Below are 24009 nucleotides of genomic sequence, written 5' to 3'. Positions count from 1 at the left end.
TCGACTTTTAAATGAATTTTTTTCCCCTATATTCAACTTTCTTCCCAAAGACTGTTTTTCTTATTGCTCCCTACTGTAAAACAACTTGAGTATTATATTACCTCTGTTGGTCTATACAATGTGCAAAAAGAACACAAGCACCAACCAGTCACATCTGTGTTTGCTTGCCTCTGCCAACTGTCTGCATATAAATTCCACTCACTCCCCCTGCCTACTGCGGTAAATGCAGATCGTACATAGCAGAATGCCTAGAGCATGTGGGGAAAACAAGGCTCAGTTAGCTTGATGACTGTGGGGGTAACATCTTATCATCTCTGTACACAATATATTGTGTACATGGATGACTGTTGTCTACAACACGACTGGGCACTAGCTGTATCCAATCTATTTCTATGCTGTATTGTCATTGGTCAAAAATGGCCTTGTTCTCCCATTCCCTCCATTTTCCAACTGAAAAAGGAAAGGAACTGATAAGCCTAGCTCAATTTGTTCTGGCAATTATTACAAAATTCCTACTGTGAGGGAGGCCCTGCCCGTTGGTGCGGAATGACACGCAGCCATCCAGGGTCCAGACAAAAGGAGACCCTGCTTTTCTCCAAGTGTATTCAGCCATGTATAGACATATTGGCTGAGATGCCTGCCCATTCACATCTTAATGGGAAAAAGAGAGAGACAAGAACCTAGGGGGGGTGGAAACAGGAGAAGGAAAGATTATCAAGTGACACCAGATAACAAAACGTGAACTTGGCGAAGAGGAAGAAAGCAAACTATTTTGACCACAGGACAGTAAATCACTGATAAAATGTGGATATATATATGTTTTAGTACTATCCAGCTAAATTATGCTTTTATCACAGATAAAAGTTACTCTAATGATACTGAAATATGAAACTGAAGAAAGTTACGCCTGGAGGTTGGATTATGTGACTCTCGCTTCTACTATTCTCTCTCTCTCTCCCCCCGCTCTCTCTCCTGCACATTAATTCAACCAAATGAAACTTGGATGAAATACCACCAAGATGCATTCTAAAGTGTAATTCCTCTGAAACAAGTACATAGTTTTATTAGAAAACCAAAGTACTGGTCAAAAGGTGAAAAAAATAGATTATATTATGATGAAAAGAGGTCATTTAAGAAAAGGCTGAAAAAGCACTTCTTTTTGAAATGGCATATGGAGGCTTTTATAACACTGAAAAAAAGGTGACTTTTTCTTCATATTTGTCCTTATTCTCTGCTTATGAACAGAAAGAAAATGTTTGACGATAAGGTCACTTCAAATTCTAGGCCACAGCACATCTCTTCTCTGGAGCCGAATGCCCTCATCTTTCCCCCTTTCAACTATGTCTAATGATAATTGTTCTACCCATCCAACACTCCTGTCTACTAGGAAAACAGTTGACAAGAAGGAATGTCAGAGTTGCATCTGTGACATCCCAGAAATCATTTCTCCCAGCAAAAGTCACTTATTTCAAAGGATAAGTAATGAAATGAGCAGGGGAAAATTAATTTTAAAATCCGTTATTAGTTGCTTCTCTTTAGTCATAATGGAAATAGGGGGGAAAATTACAGATTCAGTAACATGCATTTTTTCCATTACGGAGAATGGCTAATTCAATGGATGAAGCATTAGAGAACTCAACTCCAGACAGAGAAACAAAAAGGAAAAGTTTAAGATATAAAATATACCATAAAATTGTTGGGAAACGTGAACTACAACCCCCAATGAAATTACCTCGTCTGGCAATTAAGAGCCCGTTTGCTGGAGCATTAATAGCCTCAAGCAAACTAAACAAACCCATTCCTGGCTGCCTGTAATGACAGATTTCTTAGGGAGTATTATTTAATTAACAATAATTTGAAAGAGCAGCTCAGCTGAGACACTGCTTGTACTTACTGGAAACCCTGAGCAATGGTAGTGGAAAAGATGTGCAATTTGTTCACCTTCCCATTATCTTTCGTTTCTGAAATACGTAAGTAGCTGATAGGTATTTGCCACTAGGTATTTTCAGCTGTCTGTGAGGCCAACACGTCCAAAGAACTTGAGCTCTTACTGTACCAGGCCGCTAATAGTCCTCTGCCGTTTGATTCTGTTAAGAAATCCCCCAGGGCCTCCAATGCTCAGGGACAGCATTCTTTGTCCTTCCCCCTTCTAGACAAGGGCAACTGCCAGCCCCCCTCCCCTGTGTACGCCAGGCTCCCTCCCACCCCCATACATCATTTGCCGCTAATCACCTAACATAAGTGATGCCTTTTGTTCTCCTTCCCTTCCCAAGTAGCTTTAGGTTGCATCAGCAACTTGGTGGCTGGCTGGGCCTTACTCCCCCGAGATGTCTTCCAACCCCATGGCACTGGCAGAGGGGTAAAGAAAGCTTTAGCTGGAGCAGCCTTCTCCCCTCAAAGTTACTGAACTAAATTCCCTACCTCCAGCAGCCTCCGTTGGAGCTGATTATAATTTAAGGACCAATTTCAAACTGGCAGAGGGAGGACCACTTTAAGTTGTTCTGACATACACTGGAAGCTGGCAGCTTGAAGCGAACTCCACAACTACAGTGACAAGCTCAGGAAAATGCAAATATAGTGCCCTCCGTGGAAGAAGGAGAAAAGTAAGTTATAAAACTTTTCATGTCGTCTGTTATTTCCAGGACATAGCTTCACAAAATCTGGTTTAAAATTGGGCAATGACACATAAAGATCGTCTTGGGAAGTGCAAGTGTTGATTTAGTTCCTGTGGGAGCCAAACAAAGCTAGCTAAGACAGTAATTTTAAATTATTATTGGATGGCTGTTAATTGTACTCACCAGGGTCCATTAAAATTCCTGCCAACAGAAAATCTTTATCTTGACTTGATTTGTGAGAAGCTTAGGAATGAACAGTCAGTGTAGAACACGGTTATTAAGCAAAACAAATTTCTGTTTGTGGCTTCTGAAAAGACAAATCTGAAATCCCAACCAGTTAGCTCATGCTTATGTTTGAGAGTAGATTAGGACAGGGTATGTGTAGAGCACCAGCATCCACAGGGGATTAAGATTGATTGCGGGAGCTGAAGATTTTTTCTTTGATTCTTTTGAGCCCACAGTAGCTTTCGCTCAAATAATATCAAAGGCATCTGATTAAACACACCTCCCAGCACGATTTTATTGTAGGGCATGCTTTATTGTGTACAGTATAATCAGACTGATATCATATGGCATCAGCCAGTGAATGCCTTGTTTTGAAACAACTTGTGGAAATAGATTTTTATCCCTTTCTTTAATCCTAATTTGATACTATTAACCAATTCTATTATTTAAACTGACTATTAAGATTGGAATCAGTTTGATTTATCAGAATGTATTTCCCATTAATAAGGCTTTCTTTTTAGCCTCCCCCTTTAACCTTCATTTACTTTTAGTACTTTGAAGAGAAACATTTACAAAATCTTTTTCCCTCATATGGATTAAAGCATGTGGATTGGCTCCCCTTAAACTATTCTTAGCCTTACAGTATAAGAACAAAACCTTGAAGAGTTTATATGTGTTTCTTTTAATGATTCTTTACTATATAAGAAAAAAAAATGAAAGGGACTATAAGACAAAGAGCTAATAAATTAAATTTTGCAAAAGATACATAAGAGCATTTTCCATTCCAAAGAAACCCAATTCCTTTTACTGACATAGAAAAGAAATATACAGTAATTTTAACTGCTAATGCAGTTTCCACTAGTAACATTTGAACATCTTTGTGGTGCTGCTATATGGTATTTAAATATTAGAAAGTGCCAGCATAAAAGCAACGAACAGAGACACACAATTTTTCCAGACAGCAGAGCTAACAATCCTATCTTGCCACAAGTGTTACCTAAGATCAATCAGCAAGTTATTAAAAAAAAAAAAAAAAGTTTTTTCCTTTCTTTAACAGATCCTTTACAGCAAGTAAAAGTAGAAATAGCTAGTATCAAGCATCATCACCAACTGACTGCACTTTAGAGAAGGTTCTTTTCACTGTATGCTCATAAATTCAGCATTTCTTCTAGGCAAAAATGAGTGAAATGTTGTAAATGTTGTACTATGATGTAAAGTCAGCATTTGAAAAATCACTGATTTATGGGATTTGCAAAAAGCCATTCCCACGTTTGACAGACCTACTTGAGTTTGTGGAAGCTTCCTCCCACCCTTTAGTCTCCTGCTCCTGTCTTCTCCTGCTCAAAAAAGGGCAGATTTCTTAATTTCCATAAGCCATCTGCCCCACTTTATAAGCTTCACTGTCAGGAAATCTTTGTTTAAATCTCTTCCTCTACTGATTAAGGCCATGGTCCATGCCCCTGATCCCTAGGAGATGCCCGTCTTCAGTGAAGATGAATTTTTAAAATTTGGATGCCATTATCAAGCTACATTGACTTTTTCTTCTCTAGCCTTAAGATATCCTTTCCTGGTGGCGCCTGGGTGGCTCAGTCATTGAACATCTGCCTTTGGCTCAGGTCATGATACCAGGGTCCTGGGATTGAGCCCCGCATCGGGCTCCCTGCTCCACGGGAAGCCTGCTTCTCCGTCTCCCACTCCCCCTGCTTGTGTTCGCTCTCTCGCTGTATCTCTCTCTGTCAAATAAATAAACAAAATCTTAAAAAAAAAAAAAAAGATATCCTTTCCTGGGCACCTGGCTGGCTCAGTCGGTAGAGCGTGCAACTCATGATCTCGGGGTTGTAAGTTCAAGCCCCACGTTGAGTGTAGAGGTTACTTAAAAATAAAAAAAAATTAAAAAAAAATCTTTAAGGGTTGCCTGGGTGGCTCAGTCTTGGTTAAGCACCTGTCTTCAGCTCAGGTCATGATCTCAGGGTCCTGAGATCGAGTCCCGCATTGGGCTCCCTGCTCAGGGGTGGGGTCTGCTTCTCCCTCTGCCTCTCACTGGTGCACGTGCTCTCTTCTCCCTCTCTAATAAATAAATAAATAAATCTTTTTTAAAAAAATTTCCTTTCCTTGGACACTGTAGGTTTCATCTTTAGAGCCTCGAGGACTCCTCTGAACCTGATCCAAGCTTCCACCCTCACTTCACAGCCCCCTTTGGGTTGCAGCCCCCTTTGGGTTGCAGCTCTCAGAAACCAAGAAAGCTCTGGTGAGGAACCCAGTCCCACCTGGCAGATCCTCAGGATCCTACTCTTTTAATACTGCTGCTATACAAGTACCACAACTCTCACTGAAATGAGAATGTCATATTGCTGAACCATTCATTGTTCACTTTTTGTTTAATTTTATTCTATTCCAAGTTTTATTAAATTCCTGCTTGCTGCTGACACTGTGCTAATTCTGAAGACACAGGGTGACAGTCGCTGCCCTCAGAGAATTCAAAGGGTAGTGGGGAAAGCAGACCATGTGGGCTGGCTGGTATGATGGACAGAGTGGCATGGGGGCACAGAAGACAGGTCTCGTAATTAACAAATGCTTCCTGGAAGAGAGGTTGCCAAGCAAAGGGCCTAGAAAAAGCATTCCTGTTTGAACAAAAGCATGAAGGTGTTAAAATAAAGGGTCTGTAGTTTACTTTAATGGACCAAAAAATGTGAGAGGAGAAGGGACAGGAAATGCCTGGTAGGCAGGACCAGATCATGTAGGTCCCTGAGTACCTTGTCAAGGAGTTCAGATTTTATCAGTTAAGAAACGAAGAGCCAAAGAGCCGTTAAGAGACCTTTTACCAGAGTGACCTGGTAAGATCTCTCTGGCTGACAAGAGAATAGATTAGAACAGGGACACCATTTAGGAAGCAGCTACAGTGGTGAAGGTGTGGAAGTTACTGGGGGAGTTGGAGACAGAAGGAATCTTCCATTAATTTCTGGATTCCTACTTTGATGGCTGGAAGTGCCATTTGTTCCATGGCTAGAGTAAGCAGAGCAAGAGACCCAACAGAGAAAACAATTAGGAGTCAAACTGGGAGGAAATGATATCCACTATGACCCACCAATCTTGTATTTGTTCAGTGAGCTCTTATTTCCAGATATCACTAGATTTTATTTTATTCATTATTTCACTTTACTTTTGTTCCACTTCGGTAAAATCTCAATGCTTAGTGATCATGACTTTAGATATCCTTAAAATATGAATATTAAACAGTTGATACAGAACTTACTCCTTTAAAAATACTACTTGTCACTGTACTAAAGTTGAAAATGATCCATTGATAACAATTCTCTAGTCACTCAGTAATAAAGAGTCAGAACCACATTTCTTTATTTGTTAAGCCTGAGCAGGAGTAATCATAAGTTGTGCAGGTATCGCTTATATAGATACACCTGTCCTTTACATACACCCATCTCTATCACAGCAAACATGGAAATTAGGCCAAACAGAACTTGCTCTCTATATATGTTTTTTTTTTTAATCAAAGAATGACTATCCCCCACGCTCCCCAAATCCCCTTCCAAATACAAAAACTTGCCTTTGCTTATCTGAGATTACAAAAGCTCTTCCACACTGAACTCAGTGGCCCTGGAGAGCTTGACTGATGGGCCAGGTGCGACAAAGTGTATTTTCTAACGATGGTCACAATAATATGTGCCATCCCACAGGCTCTCCTGGAGCCTTGCCACTCCCCTTCGAGAGGTGGAGTCTAATTCCCTTCCCTTGAGTGTGTGGACTTGGAAGTGGCTCATAACCAACAGAATATGGCAGAAGGGAAGCTTGAGAGGATTCTGAGGTTGGGTCATAAAAGCTAATGCACTGTCTGCTTTGAGAATGGATGTGCTCACCTGCGAGCCCTGACCACGTACATAGTCCAAATGCTCTCATGGAAGCCACCATGCTGAGGAAGCCCAAATTAGTCCATGTGTAAATCGCATGTGAACATACTAAATGAGACTATGTGAAGGAACAGAGACGCCCAAGGGGCTCCGGCGGCACCAGACCCCTGCCGTCCCAGTCCAGCCACCATCTGACTGCGGATGCCTGAGAAACCCCATGCCAGAATCATCCAGCCAAAACGCATCCAAATTCCTGACCTACAGACACCACAAAAATTAATAAAATAATTGCTGTTTTAAGCTACTACATTTTGAGCTGATTTGCTTCATAGCAATAGCTAGCCAGAAAATAGGAATTAGTGCCAAATGATCCAGTACAAAGTCAGATATGGAGGATCAGTGGGTAAGTTCCCCTTACCTCATTGTGTGAGGCTACATTTGTGCCTCTTGATCCAGGCCTGAAGCTAGTTAGTGACCTTGATACCAACATTAAACTGGATTCTGATGACCCTGAAATAACTAGAAGATCCTAGCTTGAGAACAGTTCTCACTCCTCATGACCCCACTGGTCACTTCTGGAACCCATCATGGCTCCACTTCGCTAGTTTTAAACCAATTTGTTTCGCTTGGGCCACTTAGGAATCTCCTTTTTTATATATCCCTTGTTAACATGGTAAATGTCCTTAAGAAGAACATAAACTTAAGTATATGTTCAATGATTCTATTAGAATCATTAGAACCATCAAACTGGACTAGATTTTTGGGAAGCAAGGGGAGTCCATTCAGGGTTCAAATTAAGACATCACACATTTGCTTGAAAGGTGGTTCCATTACTGAGCCAGAAAACACTACCAAAGAACCATCAGGGAATAAACACAGCCCAGAAAAGTGAGGATATTGAACCAATCTCTGCCTCATGATTGTATCACTATGATATAATTAGAAGGAAGCTGCTGCTACAGCCTGCAGATCAAATAAGCACTCTTGTCACATGCACATGGCTGTCTGAGCATGGCTGGGCATGCTCTATTGGGGACAGCTAAGAGTCAGTGGTATCAAGGAGGAGTAGAGAATATTGAATCTCAGGCTTAAAGGCAATGCCTTCTACAATTACCTCCTATAAAGGTAACTGGGATCTATAAATAATGGACAATACCAGCCCAGGATCAGCTAATTCTAACATAACTTGACTCACAGTATTAATTCATTTTGAGGTATTTCTGGAGTAGATTTCCCACTTTCTGATAAAACTGTGAAGTACATAAACTCTGTTTCTCCAATTGAAGCATATGTGGCAAAAATGTGTTAGAAGTTGACAATAAATGCTTTTTTTGAGAACAGCTTTAAAACCAATTCTCGACCTTCCCTCAAAGACAGAGCTGCATGATATTCCTTTGAATGGGTATATCATAGTTTTTAAAATCACCTATTGTTGGAAATCTGGATTAATCTTGTCTTTTGCTACAATAAGAATACCATAATAAATATAAATAGATTTAAATTCAAATAAAATATGTATCAAAATTATTTCCTTAGGACCAATTACATATTCATTTTAAAGACATGACACATACTGCAAAATTGCTTTCAAGAAAGCTTTTGTCAACCTACACTTCTATCTGAAGTATATGAAAATGTCTAGTTCCCCACATTCTCAGCAACATGGGTTAGCTTATTTTGTAATGTTTTCCAATTTAAGAGGCTAGAAATAACTCATTTTCTTCAGCTATTCGCAAAAGTAAAATGTTTATCATATATTATAGGTCATTTTATTTCCTTTTTTATGAATTTCTCTTGTTGTCATTTGATCACCTTTTTTAACAATGAGCATAAAGACTCTTTAATATGGTCAGGGTTTTCTCATGTATGTTGCTTGATTTTTATACTAAAAATATAACAATTTCTAGTAATTATTTAGTTCAATCTATTAACATTATCCTTCACTACCTTGGATGGTACTTTGAGAAGGCTTCTTCAACCCAGTACTGTAAAAACAATATTCACCTATTATCTTCTCTTAGTTTTTTTTTACTTTTTTTAAATGTTCTACTAACCTGCCTAGTTTGATTTTTCCCATTTGACTCTCCAGTGAAATAAAGAGTGGTGGATGGTGGATGGTGAAGGACAGGATATAGTTTTTCCAACCACAGTTAACCAACTTACTGAAGAAGTCTACCTTGCCAAATATATAATGTAGATTAAGATGGAGCTTCGTAAAGAGGATATAGAAATAAAGAAAAGGAGAACTAAGAGGAAGGCAGAGCCTAGCAATTTCACCTTGAAAAAGCTTCAGAACTTCTAGTGCCTAGAAGAGCAGAGTTCTGAAAAATCCTATACTTAAGGATTTCCACTTCCTTGATCCTATGAAAACATAATCAAAAGGTGCCAGAAATATAATAGTTACAAGTTTTGGTTGGGGGAGAAAGGTACTAACACATAAGTGGTAATAATGTAAATACTAATAACTTTAATTGTTGTAAGATACATTCTGATCTCAGAAACACTTAAAAGTTTTTTAAAAGTCCTAAAAAAACACAAAATATATTCATTAGGTCTGTTTGGAGGCTTTCTTTTCTATTTAGTTCCTCAATATTTATTTTGTTTATTTTAAAATGCTTTTAAATTTTAAATCAGTCTTTATTTTATTAAAAGTAAAATATATGCGTTGGTCAAAAGAAAACAAGACAGTACTGGAAAGCTTAAAAGAAAGAGCAGTTCCTTGCCCCCCTCCAAAACCCAATCCCCAAAGGCAACCCCAGAAGTTCTTTCTCCAAGTACTTGCCCATGTATTTTTAATCTGTAAAAAAGTATTTAACAGTTTGGATATTATTATTCTTTCTGCCTTCAGTCTTTTAATTTTATTTAATATTTTCTCATACTTAATATCCACCAACGTATTAAGAGGCATGTATAATCAGACAGTACAGAGGCAAAAAAGTCCAGAAAACAATGAGTTTTTACACGTGATAGTTTTGTTCTTGGACAGCAGATAAAATAAACCCTGATATGTCAGAAATGCTCTAGACTTTGGCATCATTTGTTGTAATATGAAGTTAGCATCCTTTGTAGAGATGCTAGGAAACCTTATGAGGGAATTGGGGTTTAAAAAATTACAGTGGTCTAAAATTCTGGGGTATTTTTTAGTTGTCTAGTTAAAGGGATATAACCATGAAGTTATCTCTGGTAGTTTAGCATTTTATGTCTTTAATTCAGGGGAAAGGGTATATACCTATTACTTTGACAGTCCCTTCTTTCTTGAATCTAGACCCTCTTTTAGTCCAGTCTTCACCATATGACTATATTTTTTTCTTTTTTTTATTATGTTATGTTAATCACCATACATTACATCATTAGTTTTTGATGTAGTGTTCCATGATTCATTGTTTGTGTATAACACCCAGTGCTCCATGCAGTACGTGCCTTCTTTAATACCCATCACCAGGCTAACCTATCCCCCCCACCCACCCACCTCCCCTCTAGAACCCTCAGTTTGTGTCTCAGAGTCCATCGTCTCTCATGGTTCGTCTCCCCCTCCGACTCCCCCCCCTTCATTTTTCCCTTCCTGCTATATTCTTCTTTTTTTTTTTTTTAAGATTTTATTTTATTTATTTGAGAGAGAGAGAATGAGAGACAGAGAGCATGAGAGGGAGGAGGGTCAGAAGGAGAAGCAGACTCCCTGCCGAGCAGGGAGCCCAATGCGGGACTCGATCCCGGGACTCCAGGATCATGACCTGAGCCGAAGGCAGTCGCTTAACCAACTGAGCCACCCAGGCGCCCTATTCTTCTTCTTTTTTTAACATATAATGTATTATTTGTTTCAGAGGTACAGGTCTGTGATTCAACAGTCTTACACAATTCACAGTGCTCACCATAGCACATACCCTCCCCAATGTCTATCACCCAGCCACCCCACCCCTCCCACCCCCCACCACTCCAGCAACCCTCAGTTTGTTTCCTGAGATTAAGAATTCCTCTTATCAGTGAGGTCATATGATACATGTCTTTCTCTGATTGACTTATTTCGCTCAGCATAATACTCTCCAGTTCCATCCACGTCATTGCAAATGGCAAGATTTCATTCCTTTACATTTCCTTTTAAAATATTTTTATTCTGTCTAGTTTGGTTATGAATAGAAGTCTATGATGAAAATTGCTCTACTGTCTTCTAGAACTCGGTATTACCATTGAGAAATTTCATGTATTTTAGCAAAATGATAGAGGAAAATAAGAAAAAGATATGTGATCCTAGAGAAAGGAGATCCAGCACAGGGGACTCATGAGGAGAAGCCCTAGAGTAACAGTTATATACTAGGCCTAGACACAGAAGCCAGGCCAGGGAGGGAGGGTCCTGGGGGAGGGGGCGGAAATGAAACTGGTATTAGAGGGTTTGAGAAATTCTTGCAGTATTTGGAAAAATTATCGATAAGCATGAAACAGATCTTTGGAACATTTGAAAAAAGTAATAGTGACACATACATAAAGAAGAGGACAAAAGAAAATACTAGGCAGTTGTTAATCCAGAAAAACAAAACTGTTCTAGAAAACAGGAATTAGACTCTTAACGTACAACTTTGCTTGATAGGAAACAACGTTCATTCATAAAACGGTAAATTTTGACTATTCTTTTAGCGAAAATTGAGAAAGAACTGTGTTAAGAGGGTGAGGGAGGGGAGAATGAGTGGGAATATATTTAAAGAGAACGAAATCCTCAACTATCCTACTGGGAAATCAACTGCTAATATCTAAAATAGATATTTCATGGGGCACCTGGGTGGCTCAGTCGGTTTAATGTCTGCCTTTGGCTCAGGTCACCGAGTCCCCCCATCGGGCTCCCTGTTCAACAGGGAGTCTGCTTCTCCCCCACCCCGCTCGTGATCTCTCTCTCTCACTCTCCTCTCAAATGAATAAATAAAATTTTTAAAAAACAATAAAATAAAAAAATAAAAACACATCGGCACTCAGTTAATATTTACTAAACACCTGGGATGTGTCAAATACCGCACTAGGTATCAAGTCTATAGGGATAAAAGACACTATCTGTGTCTTCAAGGAGCTTACAATATGGGGAAGAGAAAGACAAGTAGATAATTACAATATCGAATAAGGAAGAGCCAATGGGAAATGCATGAGGCACTCTGAGAAGAGAGATGAGATGGGAAACACAGAAGTCAAAAAATAAAATAAAACAGAACTTGATCTATAGTATTATATCAGGTCAAGATAATCTTCGACAACCTTTAAACCTTTAAGCCCTTGAAAGAAGATATTTGAGCCTCAACAAGGTTAAGCAAACACCCAGCATCACACATGGAAGGGCAGAGCTAGAAAGTCTTAAGCCAAGATGTCCTGAGTCCAAATTATGCATCATTTTCCAAAAGAGAGGTATTTTTTTGAAAACAGATTTTAGAAGATAAGTTTCTCTTTTCTTTTAACAGGAGAAATAATAAATATCAGTGTGATTTTTGTTTTACCAGGAATTTTTCTTTTCCTTGAACAGAGTATCCAGTTGTCCTCTATGTACACATTCCTTACACATTAGAAAAATGAAAGATAAAACACGCATGACTCCCAACGTGAGAGTGGGTATTGTGTAAAGGGGACAACATCTGGGAGCTGACAGGTCAAAAGGTCCCTAGCTGAGCTGAAGCCCCGGATCAGCTTCACCAAGTCGGCCACAGGAAGGCACCTAGAGCAGGTCCAGCCCTGGGTCAGGAGCAGGGGGCCTGCATGCAGTGTGTGCTCTGGAAGCGGCCAGCCAGAACCACTCTCAGGGAGAGGAAGGAGCTCACATTCTTTATGTCCAAAGCTGCTTTGAGGTTTTGGACTAAAAAGAGAAGGAAAGTTCTTGCTTCTTTAAATAATCAGGCATAGAAGGATGAATTTTTTATCCCTAAGTCTAAAACCAAATTTATTACCTTGCCTCTAACGAATGCCTCCTCCCAATTTCCATCTGTAACCTAAGCACAGAACCTTCCTGTCATTGTTTCATTAGCTCCCCCACCCCCGTACCCACATCCCTTCACATGGATTCAGTTTCCCAGTGATGGACACTCTGCCTCTTCAAGGGTTCAGACTCCTCCCCGATCCTTTTCCTACCCCGGGATTCCTGGTTGAAGTTCCCCTTACAGGTTCCCCTGGACTCTAGACGGACTCTCGCACCTGCTCTCCGCCCCTCTCCAGCAACACTCCTGAACAGTGATGGGAATGGCTCATTTGCATGCTCAGAAACCTTTAATCTACGGATTCTAAACAACTACGGATTCAAAACACTTCAGTCCAGCAATGTTCACAGCTCCTAGCTACTGTTTTTTTCCTGTCTCCCCTGCCCCATCTCTCATTACTCTCTTGAACAGGCCCCGTTCTCCAAGCGAATTCAAGTACTATTCTGACAGGCATCTGCATCCTGCCTCTGCACCTTGGCACTTGCATTTGCTTTCACTTTTTTCCCTCCTCTCCATCCTTCAAGGTCTAGTTCACAGGCTACCTTAAACTTTCCCTCCCTGACAGAAATCATCTGTCACCTCTGCTGACCTGGCCCAGCACTGTCTGTAGGGGTCTGGCGGCCCATATCACAAACAGATCCGTGTCATAGTCAGTCACATACGCAACGCGTGGTGTAGTCGCTCCGGAGGAAGAATCCAAGCTGACCCGCTCACTCTCCCCACAGCATTTGCCTACACCAACACTCACACCAGTGTCAACACTCACACCAGGGCCAGTTGAAGGAGCTGCAAAGAGACGTGCAAATCAGCTCTCGTGCGAGCTGGTGAGAGCCTAGGAGCCATCCCAGCACACCACCCACTACTGGTTTGTCCCTGTGTAAAATGGGGAAAGGATACCTTTTCACAGACTTCTTGCAAAGACTAAATGACAAAGTAGAGGTACAGGACTTAACACAGCCTGGCATGAGGTGAACACGCCACGCCGGATGCTCCTGCTGTCACTGCTTCTGCGATTCCTGCTGCTACACCACCATCATCACTGCCACGAGCGACGCCCCACTCCTACTCCCATTACCACTACCATTACCACTCCCCCACTAAACTGTAAACTCCTTGAAGGAGGGAGAGAGGACTAACATTTATTAAGCACCTACTGTTTTTCCAACACAAGGCTTTAACCATCCGCCGAATACCGTGCTAAGAGCTTCATGTACATTTTTCACTTAATTCTGACAATCACCCCATGAGAGTCAGTAACAGACTCAAAGAGTTTAAGTCACTTGCTCAAGACAGCACAGGTAAGAAGTGGTAGGGCTAAAACTGAAACTCCATTTCGTTTGGCTTCACAAACCACTATTGATCAAGCATATTTGATGCTCAAATACTTATCAAATTAATAAGTTAAGTCTTAATTTTAGACAGCAAACGGACTTTTGCCAAAACGCTTCTTCCTATGGATTAACCTTTATGGTCCAGGAAAGACTACAGAATTGTCCTGCTTTCCTAACGTTCTGTGCAAAGGCAAAATTAAAGAAAAAACAGTAAGTAGCAATTATTTGCAACTTCTTTCAGAGAAGAACTTTAGCCAGAGAATTACCTAATTTAAAACACATGCTTTTTTAAAATGAACAAGCACCAATTTAGTGCAATTATAAATGCCACATAAGACTAGAAAAATTAGTGAGCATGTGAGACAACTCTGAAAAATCCAAACTGATCATTCTTGTCTAACTGTAGTCAAAGAAATTGCCCATGGACTGAACTGTACTTTCATTAGCTTGATTAAAAGTGAAAACTAGAGGAAGCATAAAGTAGGTCAAAAACTTCCTGACTCCTTTAGGATTAAGACATGTACTAGATACTAAGTATGCGTGAAAAGATCTGTAAGAATGTATTTGCCATTCTTGGAAGATACGGAAAGAAATACCGGGCATCCTCAAATGGAAAAAATAATTATAATGGGAATGAAAGTAAGGAGGAATTGGGCATGAACTCTAGTGAAAGGATTTCTAAAGTAGAAATGCCTTTATTTGTGACCTGAGCTAGGGAGTTTATAGCTAGAGGATCAGCATATATGTAGGATGCACAAGGCAGTTTTTATTATGGGCCTAGTCAGGCTTTTCAGAGCCAGCTCCTAATTACATAATTCATACTTTCTCCCATTTTTTTTGTTCTACTCCTCTCACCCACACGTGGATGGAAAGATGGACGGACACAAACATACACACACGCACACACATACACATGCACACACCCTCATATAAAACCAGATACTGTTCCTAAACTCTTTGGTTTAACCACCCTATACCTCCCCCTCAGCTACATCAGCCCCACGCTTCCATTTTTGAGCTTCTTAAAAGCACTCCCTCTCATAAACTAGTTTGGTTGTGGGAAAGAAAAGGAGAGGAGAAAGAATAAGTGGTGAGAAAAGGACAATTTCAGAGACGATAACAGAGGAGTGAACATTTTAACAACTGAACCGTTAGGCTCAGAATTTCCAGTTTTTGAGGAACCTGGAGAAGTGCGAATTCACAGAAATATAGGTGAGCAAAATTAGAATAAGCAAGAATAATGACCACCTTTTCTAAGAAATCTCATGGAAATTAAGTATGCTTTGTTTTTCTTCTGCTCAATTTAAAAAAAAAGGCAATACCATAATTCCTCAATTCTAGACACCATCAATTTATAAACAGCCTCTTTGAGGGGTAGAGGAAAGAAATATGACCACATTAAATGTACACACTGACTCTAAGCCATATCCATTTCACAAATGCTAACTTTGGGGTTGGGGACAGTATCATGAGGCAGGTAAAGCATGGAGTAGGGGAGTGGAAGTGAGAGCACAACCCAAATCCAAGAAATCTAGTACCTGGACAACCTCTTCTGGCTCTGCCAAGGGTCAGTCGCCTCCACAGATGGGTAGCTTTGCGTAGGCTGGTATGTTGAGGGCCACAAAAGAGAGATGAAGCTTCTACTCACTTAATGACAGACTGCCCAGGAGGAAACTGAAGATGGCACATCTGTAGTAAATGGAAAAGACTTCAGGTCAGAGAAGTGTCTCATCTTCCAGCATACAAAACCATAGTAAACACCCTTCCCGAAACACATCCCCAGTGGTGGACTCTGGTCAGTAGTATAGACATACACGTCCAGATTCAGGAATGCTGCAAGTCTGTTCATAGGAGCAATGAAAATATTTTCTTTATAGGATTCCACAATGGGTATCTTATTGTTTGTGAAATGTACATATTCAAAGATACTACCATCATATGAATTTTTCACTCTAATTTATACCACAACCACCTGCTCTGTTCTCTAGGGGTTCTATATTCTATACTGAAGAATTGTGATTCCTGAGTAAAATGTGTTTGCTCCTATTTCTCAGGTGAGACCTTTGATTGAGAGGCAGGATAGCATGGTGACCCTGAGATGCATTCTGATTGAATGCTGCCATGTGTCCCGGTACGCAGTCACATCCCCCTGCCATATCTAGGATCTTCACAAGGTTTCTTTTTTCTTTTTAAGTACATTTTTAAGGCTCTTTCTATAAGTAAAAGTGATAACTTAAGAAGTTTAGCTACCCAAAACCACACCACCACTGTCTATACTAACCTCTTAAAGGCATGAGGCCGCATCAGAAAATTAAAACACCTTCCCTCTAAAGGGGGAGTCAGCAGCAGAGGCAACTGACTTTCTGCTTCTACAGAGATGTCATTTGAGCTTTACTGAGCAGTACTTCCATTAACCATGAAAAGCTCAGGAAAACTGGAATAATGAAGAAAGAAATCAGAGAGAGACCATAAAAGCCCAGTTCATTTCAAGGAGAAAGCGGTAACATTCCCTTCCCCCTACATTTTAAATATCACAACGAATTTAAGTAATGAAATAAACAATTCACCAAGAGCACACTTTATCCACAACTTTAATTTCTTCCTACTGTGTTCATTACCAAGCTGTTTGCTTTCTTCAGGCAGGATGGGGGAAAAACTTTTAAAAGACTCATTTAACACAGAAGTCAATTTCCACTAATGTATTCTTTGTGTGGTGTATGTGGTCTTCCAAAGCAGATCTATACACGCAAATATACATATATTAGCTTCTTCCTTTACAAGAACAGAATTAGCCTACCTTCAAACAGATCATCACTACTATTATCCCGTAGGAAAAACATGAACATGAGAACCGTATTTTTTACAACAGCTGAAAACTGGTTAGTATTTCTGATAGAACTGACTTCCCTTCGCTTGTATAAATGGCTCTAATTGTGAAAAGAATAATGTAACTTTTGTATAACCCAGATTTTACTTTGTGAAAAGTTAGGCAGGGAGTATTTTTCATGCATTCTGCCCTGAGGAAGCAGGAATAAAGTGCTTTCCATCAACTGTAGCTATCAAGTTATTTAACACAAAAAGAGTTTACAGGCGCTGCGGGCTTTGATATTTGATGTGTGTAAGGGGGAATATGAGAGGGGCACCCGGACCACCTGGGCTTTCACAGGGTCACCGAGGGCTCCACAGGTCCTAAACATCTAAAGCCATTCTCGTACGTGTTCAGCGAAAGGGAAGAACATGAGGGCTTTGCACTCATGTGTAGGAGGCCAAAGTGGGCAGAAGAGACAGATGAAAGCTCAGGCAGCCGCACTGCCTACAAAATATTCATCACAAAGATTCCAAAGAACACCTTTTTTTTTTCTTGAGCTCTTCAGATCACACCGAGGTGAAAACAGGGGCTTTTAATTGGCAAGAATGCATGTCTAGTTTGTAAGAGATGAGAGAATATAAGGGACAGTATTTAAAATCCCACAAAATTTCCTCAAATCTCATTCTGTCCAGAAAATTTAGCCAGTACAAGCAGGAAAGGGGATATCTGCACACCCCCACGCACAAACACGCCTGCACCTGAGCACTTAGAATCCAAAAGCAAGATGCTGAAATCAGCCAGAGAAAATACAAAATAGTCAAAAATAATGCTTAGGTGGGGCACCTGGGTGGCTCAGACAGTTAAGCATCTACCTTCGGCTCAGGTCATGATCCCGGAGTCCCAGGATTGAGCCCTGCATCAGGGAGTCTGCTTCTCCTTCTGCCCCTCACTCGTGCTCTCTCTTTCACGCTCTCTCTCTCAAATAAATAAATAAAATCTTAAAAAAAATAATGCTCAGGCAAAATGTACACATGTGAAACACGGACATGAAATATATTTTAAAAAGTATATATAATTGAGTTCTAGCTTTGATAAATGCAATCCAAAAAAAGAATTTTTCTCTATTCTACAGTTTTCTAACAGCTAGTCCTTCATTAAGTTCCCTTATAGGGAAAAAAATAATTGTGGTTATTACAGAATTAGGCTAGGCCAGACTCTAATACCCCAAGTACTTATCCCAGATGTAGAAATCTGTGAAATAATATATATTCATTAAGCCCTTTCAGAATGTTCGTTCAAAAAGTGCCCACGAAATGTGGTTCAGGCTCAGCTTCACCATTTTTAACACACAACCCAAGTAACTTCTCCTTCCATGGTTGCTTGGCTGGCACCTCAGTCATTTACAGAGTATGTTCACCCACATTATCCTAGCAGAGAGATCCTCAGGTAGTCCTGTGAAGTAGGCAGGAGAATTATCAGTCCCTACTTACCAGGAGGAACAGAAGTTTATAGAATGAACAAGTAAGAGGTAATGAAAATAGAACCAAGGGGACAAACTGTGGGACACTCAGCCTAGTGCTCTTTGGGGAAGTTACAGATAGGTTTGTGCCTTGCAACACATGGAATATTCCCTTATGACCATCCATCACAGTATTCTGGTGATAGATTTGGGGTCATGCCCTTTAGTCCATCTTCTAAGTCCGTAAAACAGCATAGCTGTTTCTTACCAATCTTTTTCATTAATTTCACTAATTTCATAAACAGCATAGCTGTTTCTTACCAATCTTTTTCATTAATCTTGTAGAAACGGAGCATTATTTAGTTGCATGGATTAATGAAAAAGAAGGTTAAGACTCCTTCTTTCAGACCATCTCTTCTTGGACAAGCATGAGAGAAACATGAGCTGGGTTTCTGTCTATCAGTCCAAAGAGGAAAACCGCCAATACTTGGTAACTGACCTTCTAGCACACCATTGTTCTTTATTAACAAACACGTCACCCTAAATAAGGCACACCTAGCTTGCTTTTACTTAACAGTCAATCTGAGTTTAAGAGCTAGAACTTGAGGCACAGCCATCCCTTCGGTTACAGAAATTCTTTAGTCTGCCCCAGCTTGTCCCCCAGTTCTCATTGAAGTGATTTCTTTTTTTTTTTTTTAAGATTTTATTTATTTATTTGAGAGAGAGAGAATGAGAGAGAGCGAGTACATGAGAGGGGGGAGGGTCAGAGGGAGAAGCAGACTCCCTGCTGAGCAGGGAGCCTGATGCGGGACTCGATCCTGTGACTCCAGGATCATGACCTGAGCCGAAGGCAGTCGCTTAACCAACTGAGCCACCCAGGCGCCCTCATTGAAGTGATTTCTCACACAGAAATGAAACGGCATATTGTGTGAAATGATTATATATTTTTTAATTCTTTTGTGCATCTCAACAGTGACTATTGGCGAGGACACTAAAACGAGTTCTGATGGTGACAGGTAGAAGGTGGTAACAGAGATGCCATCAACGCATTCATTTTAAACCACTTATAGAAACGGAGCATTATTTAGTTGCATGGGTCTGAAATCCCCAAATATACACATCTGTTCTGAGACGATGACAGTTCTCCAGGTTCACAGTGAAAATATCAACCCCACAGAAGTCATTTTGGTTGTTTTGACAGAGTGGTGGGAGCACCATGCCATTTCATTGCGCCCAGCCAAAGTAAAGGAAGAAAAGGTGGATGAGGTCACAGTCCAGGAGTGAGGTCACCAGCTAATCTGCCTTCATAGCAACAAAAGAAGTTTGACTGATGAAAAGGTGTCCCTAGGGTTGAAGTCAACATCCCTTTGTCTAAATGAGTCTTTCAGATCAGGAAAAAAAAAATGTATTGGCTAGCCTCTCTTAACATGCCCAGAGTAGCATGTGACTAAGAGCACTTTAAAGTCTGTTGTGAGTGATATAATGATTAACTGACCGTTCAAACCCTAGAAAGGTCACAGTAGCAGCCCCTCTCAGTGCTTCAGAGCCAAAGCAGTAGAGTGTGAAACTCAAATTCTACCAGGAGCTCAGAAAATGATTAAGTCAGAAGTGATCTGTGGCTGCTTATAAATGAAGTCCGAGATCCCTAACATTATCAATAACATGGGATAGACATAAGATAATTGTGGGTAGCAAAAAAAAGGTAGTTAGATTTGCTTTGGGCTTTTTAATGAGCCAAGAAAAACAGTTGGGCTAATGAAAATATTAGTTATTAGCTGTAAACTTTGGAAATGAATGCTGTTTTTAAAAGTTTAGAAGGCTGTCTGATCATAAATATTTCAAAGAACACACTATTAATTCAAGCCAATCAATAATACAGCATAACCCTCCAGCCATGTTACCAATGAGAAGAAATTTATTCACCAGTTTTATTCCCACTGAAATCCATATCCAAAGGTTTGGGATTGATTATAGCAAGATAGGTTGTCTTCTTTTTATTAAAATATTATTTGTTACTCAAACATTTCTAAAGCAATAACATGTTATGACTCTTTAATTCGTTGAGTAGAGAACTGAATATTTACTGACATTTCTTGAGAACTTGCTATAAGCCCACAGGAGAGGATTTGACATCATCACAGTGTGTTCTCCTTAACTTGACAGGAAGTCAACTTCAAGCAGATTGACTTGAATCGAGATCTCCTTTGAGAAGCGTAAGTGTCCGGTAAACTGCATTGGTATTTTTTTACTGCATTGGAAAATACTCAAGTTCCAGTGGCTTTACCATCCTGTACTTTACTTTCTGAAAACCTGGCAATCCCATGTGGACTTCGGGTAGAATGAGCAATGCAAAGAGCTGGCTGGGACTTGGCATGTCCTTGTACTTCTGGGGACTGATGGACCTTACGACCGCCGTTCTCTCGGGCACACCAACACCACCAGGCAAATTAGAAGCACTCCTGTCAGACAAGCCACAGTCACACTCGCGGACAAAGAGGAGCTGGGTTTGGAACCAGTTTTTTGTTCTGGAAGAGTATACTGGAACTGACCCTTTGTATGTCGGCAAGGTAAGAATGGCCACACAGACTAATTATCAGGGTATCAAATATTGAAAGGGAATACAAATATGAACTGAATAAGAGAGGTCGCCTAGCCTGTGTTGGGAGTCCTGAGAACAATTATAACTAGTGGTATGTTACTTAACAGCTAGTTGAAATCTAATTTTGGCTTTGTCAGATACCAGTCAGAAAAGGAAAGATTTATCCCCTTGTTCAAGCCTCTGTTCTAAAGTGGGAGAAAACAAGGAATTGGGATTTTGGAGAAAAAGCCTGGGACCCTGCAAGAGCCATTAGAGTCCCATGAGAGGCAGTGGCAGCAGCTTTGGGGAATAACAGAATGGGGAAGAAAAAAACCAGAAAATGCAAAGGAGAAAGTAGAGGGGTTTTTCCCTTTGTTTTGTTTGGGGTTTTTTTTTTCCCCCAAAGCATTTCCACAAGTATTGCCTGGGGCCTAAATTTAATGGGGGGAAAAACAAAGAATAAAACATTCTTCATCCTAGAAGATCCTAGCATGTGCTTTAGAATAGTTCGAGACAATCAATGAATATATTTATAAACTTTACACTCGAATTCCCTTGATTTATCTATCATCATTTCATTTTTAATCCAGGCTTTCTCCGGTGTTTACTTTATTTGGATGTTAATCAGAGACCATTTTGTGAAAGCAACCAAGTGAGAGAAAATGGGAAACAAGGACCTAATTAGAAAATAAATAACTCATTCAAATGATAACTTAAACGCTTATTTAGCACAGAGGTTAAGAATGTGGGTTTCAGAGTCAAACACACATGGGTTCAAAACCCAGCTTTGCCAATTGCTTCCAGAACGACTCTGGACAGGGCACTGAAGCCGCATTAGCCTTGTCTCCTCAAACATCAAATGGGAATAACAAGAGAACTACAACTTCTCAAAGAGTTGTCTGCATAAGCTCTTTCCTCAACTCCTACCCACTTCTGAATTCAGATCTGACTTCTGTCCCCTGCATTAAAGTCGTGTTTTCAGTGCTCCCAAGGACCTCCCTACTACCAAATTTGATGTTTCATTTTATGGAACCGACCACCTCAGATGCTGCTGACCAGTCCCTCCTTCTTGACTCACTTTCTTCTCTCTGCCTCATGACCTTCACAATCCCGTCTTTCCCTCCTTCCTTCTCAGCCCCTTTGCTGGCCATCTCCCTCCACATGACCCCATCCATTAGAGGTCCAGCTTGTCAACTTTGCCCTGGGCCTCTTCTCTACCCACATTCATTCTCTGGATGGATTTGCCATCCCCATGGTTTTAAACACCACCTCTAAACCAAAGCCTCCATCTCTGGCTCAGGCCACTTGTCTGGGCTTCAGACTCATAAACCCTAACGCATATGTGACAGCTCCACATTTATGACTCAAAGCCGTCCCAAATGTAGCATATCTGGTAGGGAATTCTTGGTTTTTCTCCCAAACCAGGTCTGCCCCCAGTCTTTTAGCACTGCCATCACTCACTTTCTAAAACCAGATACAAGGTGGTCATTCTTCCCTTTCTCTTGCCCCCACATTCTCTCCACCTGCAAATTGTCAGTCCTCTGCCAAAATACATCCCAAATCCTTCATTTTTCCCACCTCCATTTCCACTGATATCTCTCACCTGGGCAAACACCTGGACTCCCAACCAGTTTCCACACTTCTACCCACACTTTCTTCCAATCCATTCTCCACACATGAGCATCAGACCATGTCACTCTGCTTACATCAATGTCCTCCCACTGTACTTTGAATCACCCAGACTCCTCCCCACAGCTCCCAACACCATTCCTCTCTGACCCAGGCTCCCCCCTGTCCTCCCACCACATCGCAAGCCACACTTTCTTTCCCTTCGTCTCGTGTTCCAGGGACATAGCCTTCTGGCACTTCCTACAACTTGCCAAGCTTTGCCTGATTTTTCCCCCAAAATAAAATATTCTTCCTCTGGCTTCTTTTGTGGTTGGCCTCTCCTCACTCTTCAGGGCTCATTTTGAATCAAGGTCTTCCTTGACCATTCCCTAAGGTAGGCCCCTCTGTTAGACTCTCTCACGGCCATTATTTCTTTCAGAGCTCTCATCACAACCTACAATATCTAATTCATTTGTTTATTTACATGAGTACTGTCTGAAGCCTTGGACTAGACTATAAGCTCCCATTTTATCCCCAAGGCCTAACACAGTACCTGTCACATAGAAGGTGCTTTAAAAAGATATTTAATACTTCCTGGTGTCATAAGGATTAAATAAGCTAACATATGTAAAGTGCTTAGCACAGGACTTGGTCCAAGAGTAAGATCTTAATGATCATTACTCTGTAAGCATAGTAGTGATAGTGGGAGTAATAGTGGTAGATAGGGATTTTGCTGTGGGAACTCAGCAGCTCAGTAATGTGTGTAACCTAATGCAGCCACAAATCTCCTAGTCTCAAAATCTGTGACTTCGCTTTGACTTCTTCCTTTCCTTCTCTCCCTCCCTCATGTACAACCAGTCACCACATCCTGTCAATATCTCCTTGCCAGTTTCTCTCAGATTCACCTCATCCCCTCCAGGCTCTGTCATTACCGTGGTCCCTCTGCTCTTCATGATTAGATTAACTAAGCAGCCACTGCCCATCTCCCGGTAGAGAATCGTCCCCACTCCCTAGGACTCAGGACATTCATCTCCTCAAAGCACACTTTCCATCACGTCACTCCTCTGATTAAGAAGGCGTGGGAGCTCCAATGCTTATCAGAGCTCTTGGCTCAGTTCAAGGACTTGCAGAACATGAGTCTTCCTCCCTTATCCAGCCCTCCCCTACGATTTCACAAATCTAGTCCTGATCCCAGTCATGCTGGTGTCCTCACTGGCCCTGATACACATACCACGTTTGTCCCCACCACAGACATGTACTCATGCTACTGCCCTGACCAGGACACACTGTCACCACCTCTCTGTTCAATCACATTCCAGTTGCTCAGGGCCTTAGCTTAAAAGCCATTTCCATCATGAACACATCTTCTATCTGCTCAGAGTTCCACAGACTTCTAGCTACTCGTTATTTGTAAAATCTTTCTTCCAACTAGACATACATGGCTACTGCTAAAATAAGTTTAAGAAAATACATTTTATTTGTATTCAGTAATGGCTTTGTGTACTTGTACAATCTAGAGCCCTCTTCACTTCTCCCAGGGGTAGAAGCTGAGATTCCATCCTTAGCCTTCCCTACACTT

The 24009-nt window shown here is 40.7% G+C and overlaps 1 protein-coding gene across 1 annotated transcript in view; it reads left to right on the top strand.

Moving 5' to 3' along the window:
- CDH20 (cadherin 20) overlaps positions 1-24009 on the top strand; it is a 97864-nt gene that overhangs the window by 22743 nt on the left and 51112 nt on the right. Inside the window, exons 2-3 of the mRNA XM_034995865.1 lie at positions 20408-20457; positions 20583-20811. Coding sequence (XP_034851756.1) covers positions 20584-20811 — 228 coding nt within the window. The 5' untranslated portion in view covers positions 20408-20457; position 20583. The remainder of the gene's footprint in view (positions 1-20407; positions 20458-20582; positions 20812-24009) is intronic.

Source organism: Mirounga leonina, unplaced genomic scaffold, assembly GCF_011800145.1.
Source record: "Mirounga leonina isolate KUSES-001 unplaced genomic scaffold, KU_Mleo_1.0 Mir_93, whole genome shotgun sequence".
NCBI classification, from domain to species: Eukaryota; Metazoa; Chordata; class Mammalia; order Carnivora; family Phocidae; genus Mirounga; species Mirounga leonina.
Note: the sequence above shows the minus strand (reverse complement) of the source record. Positions and strands in the feature narration are given on the sequence as shown.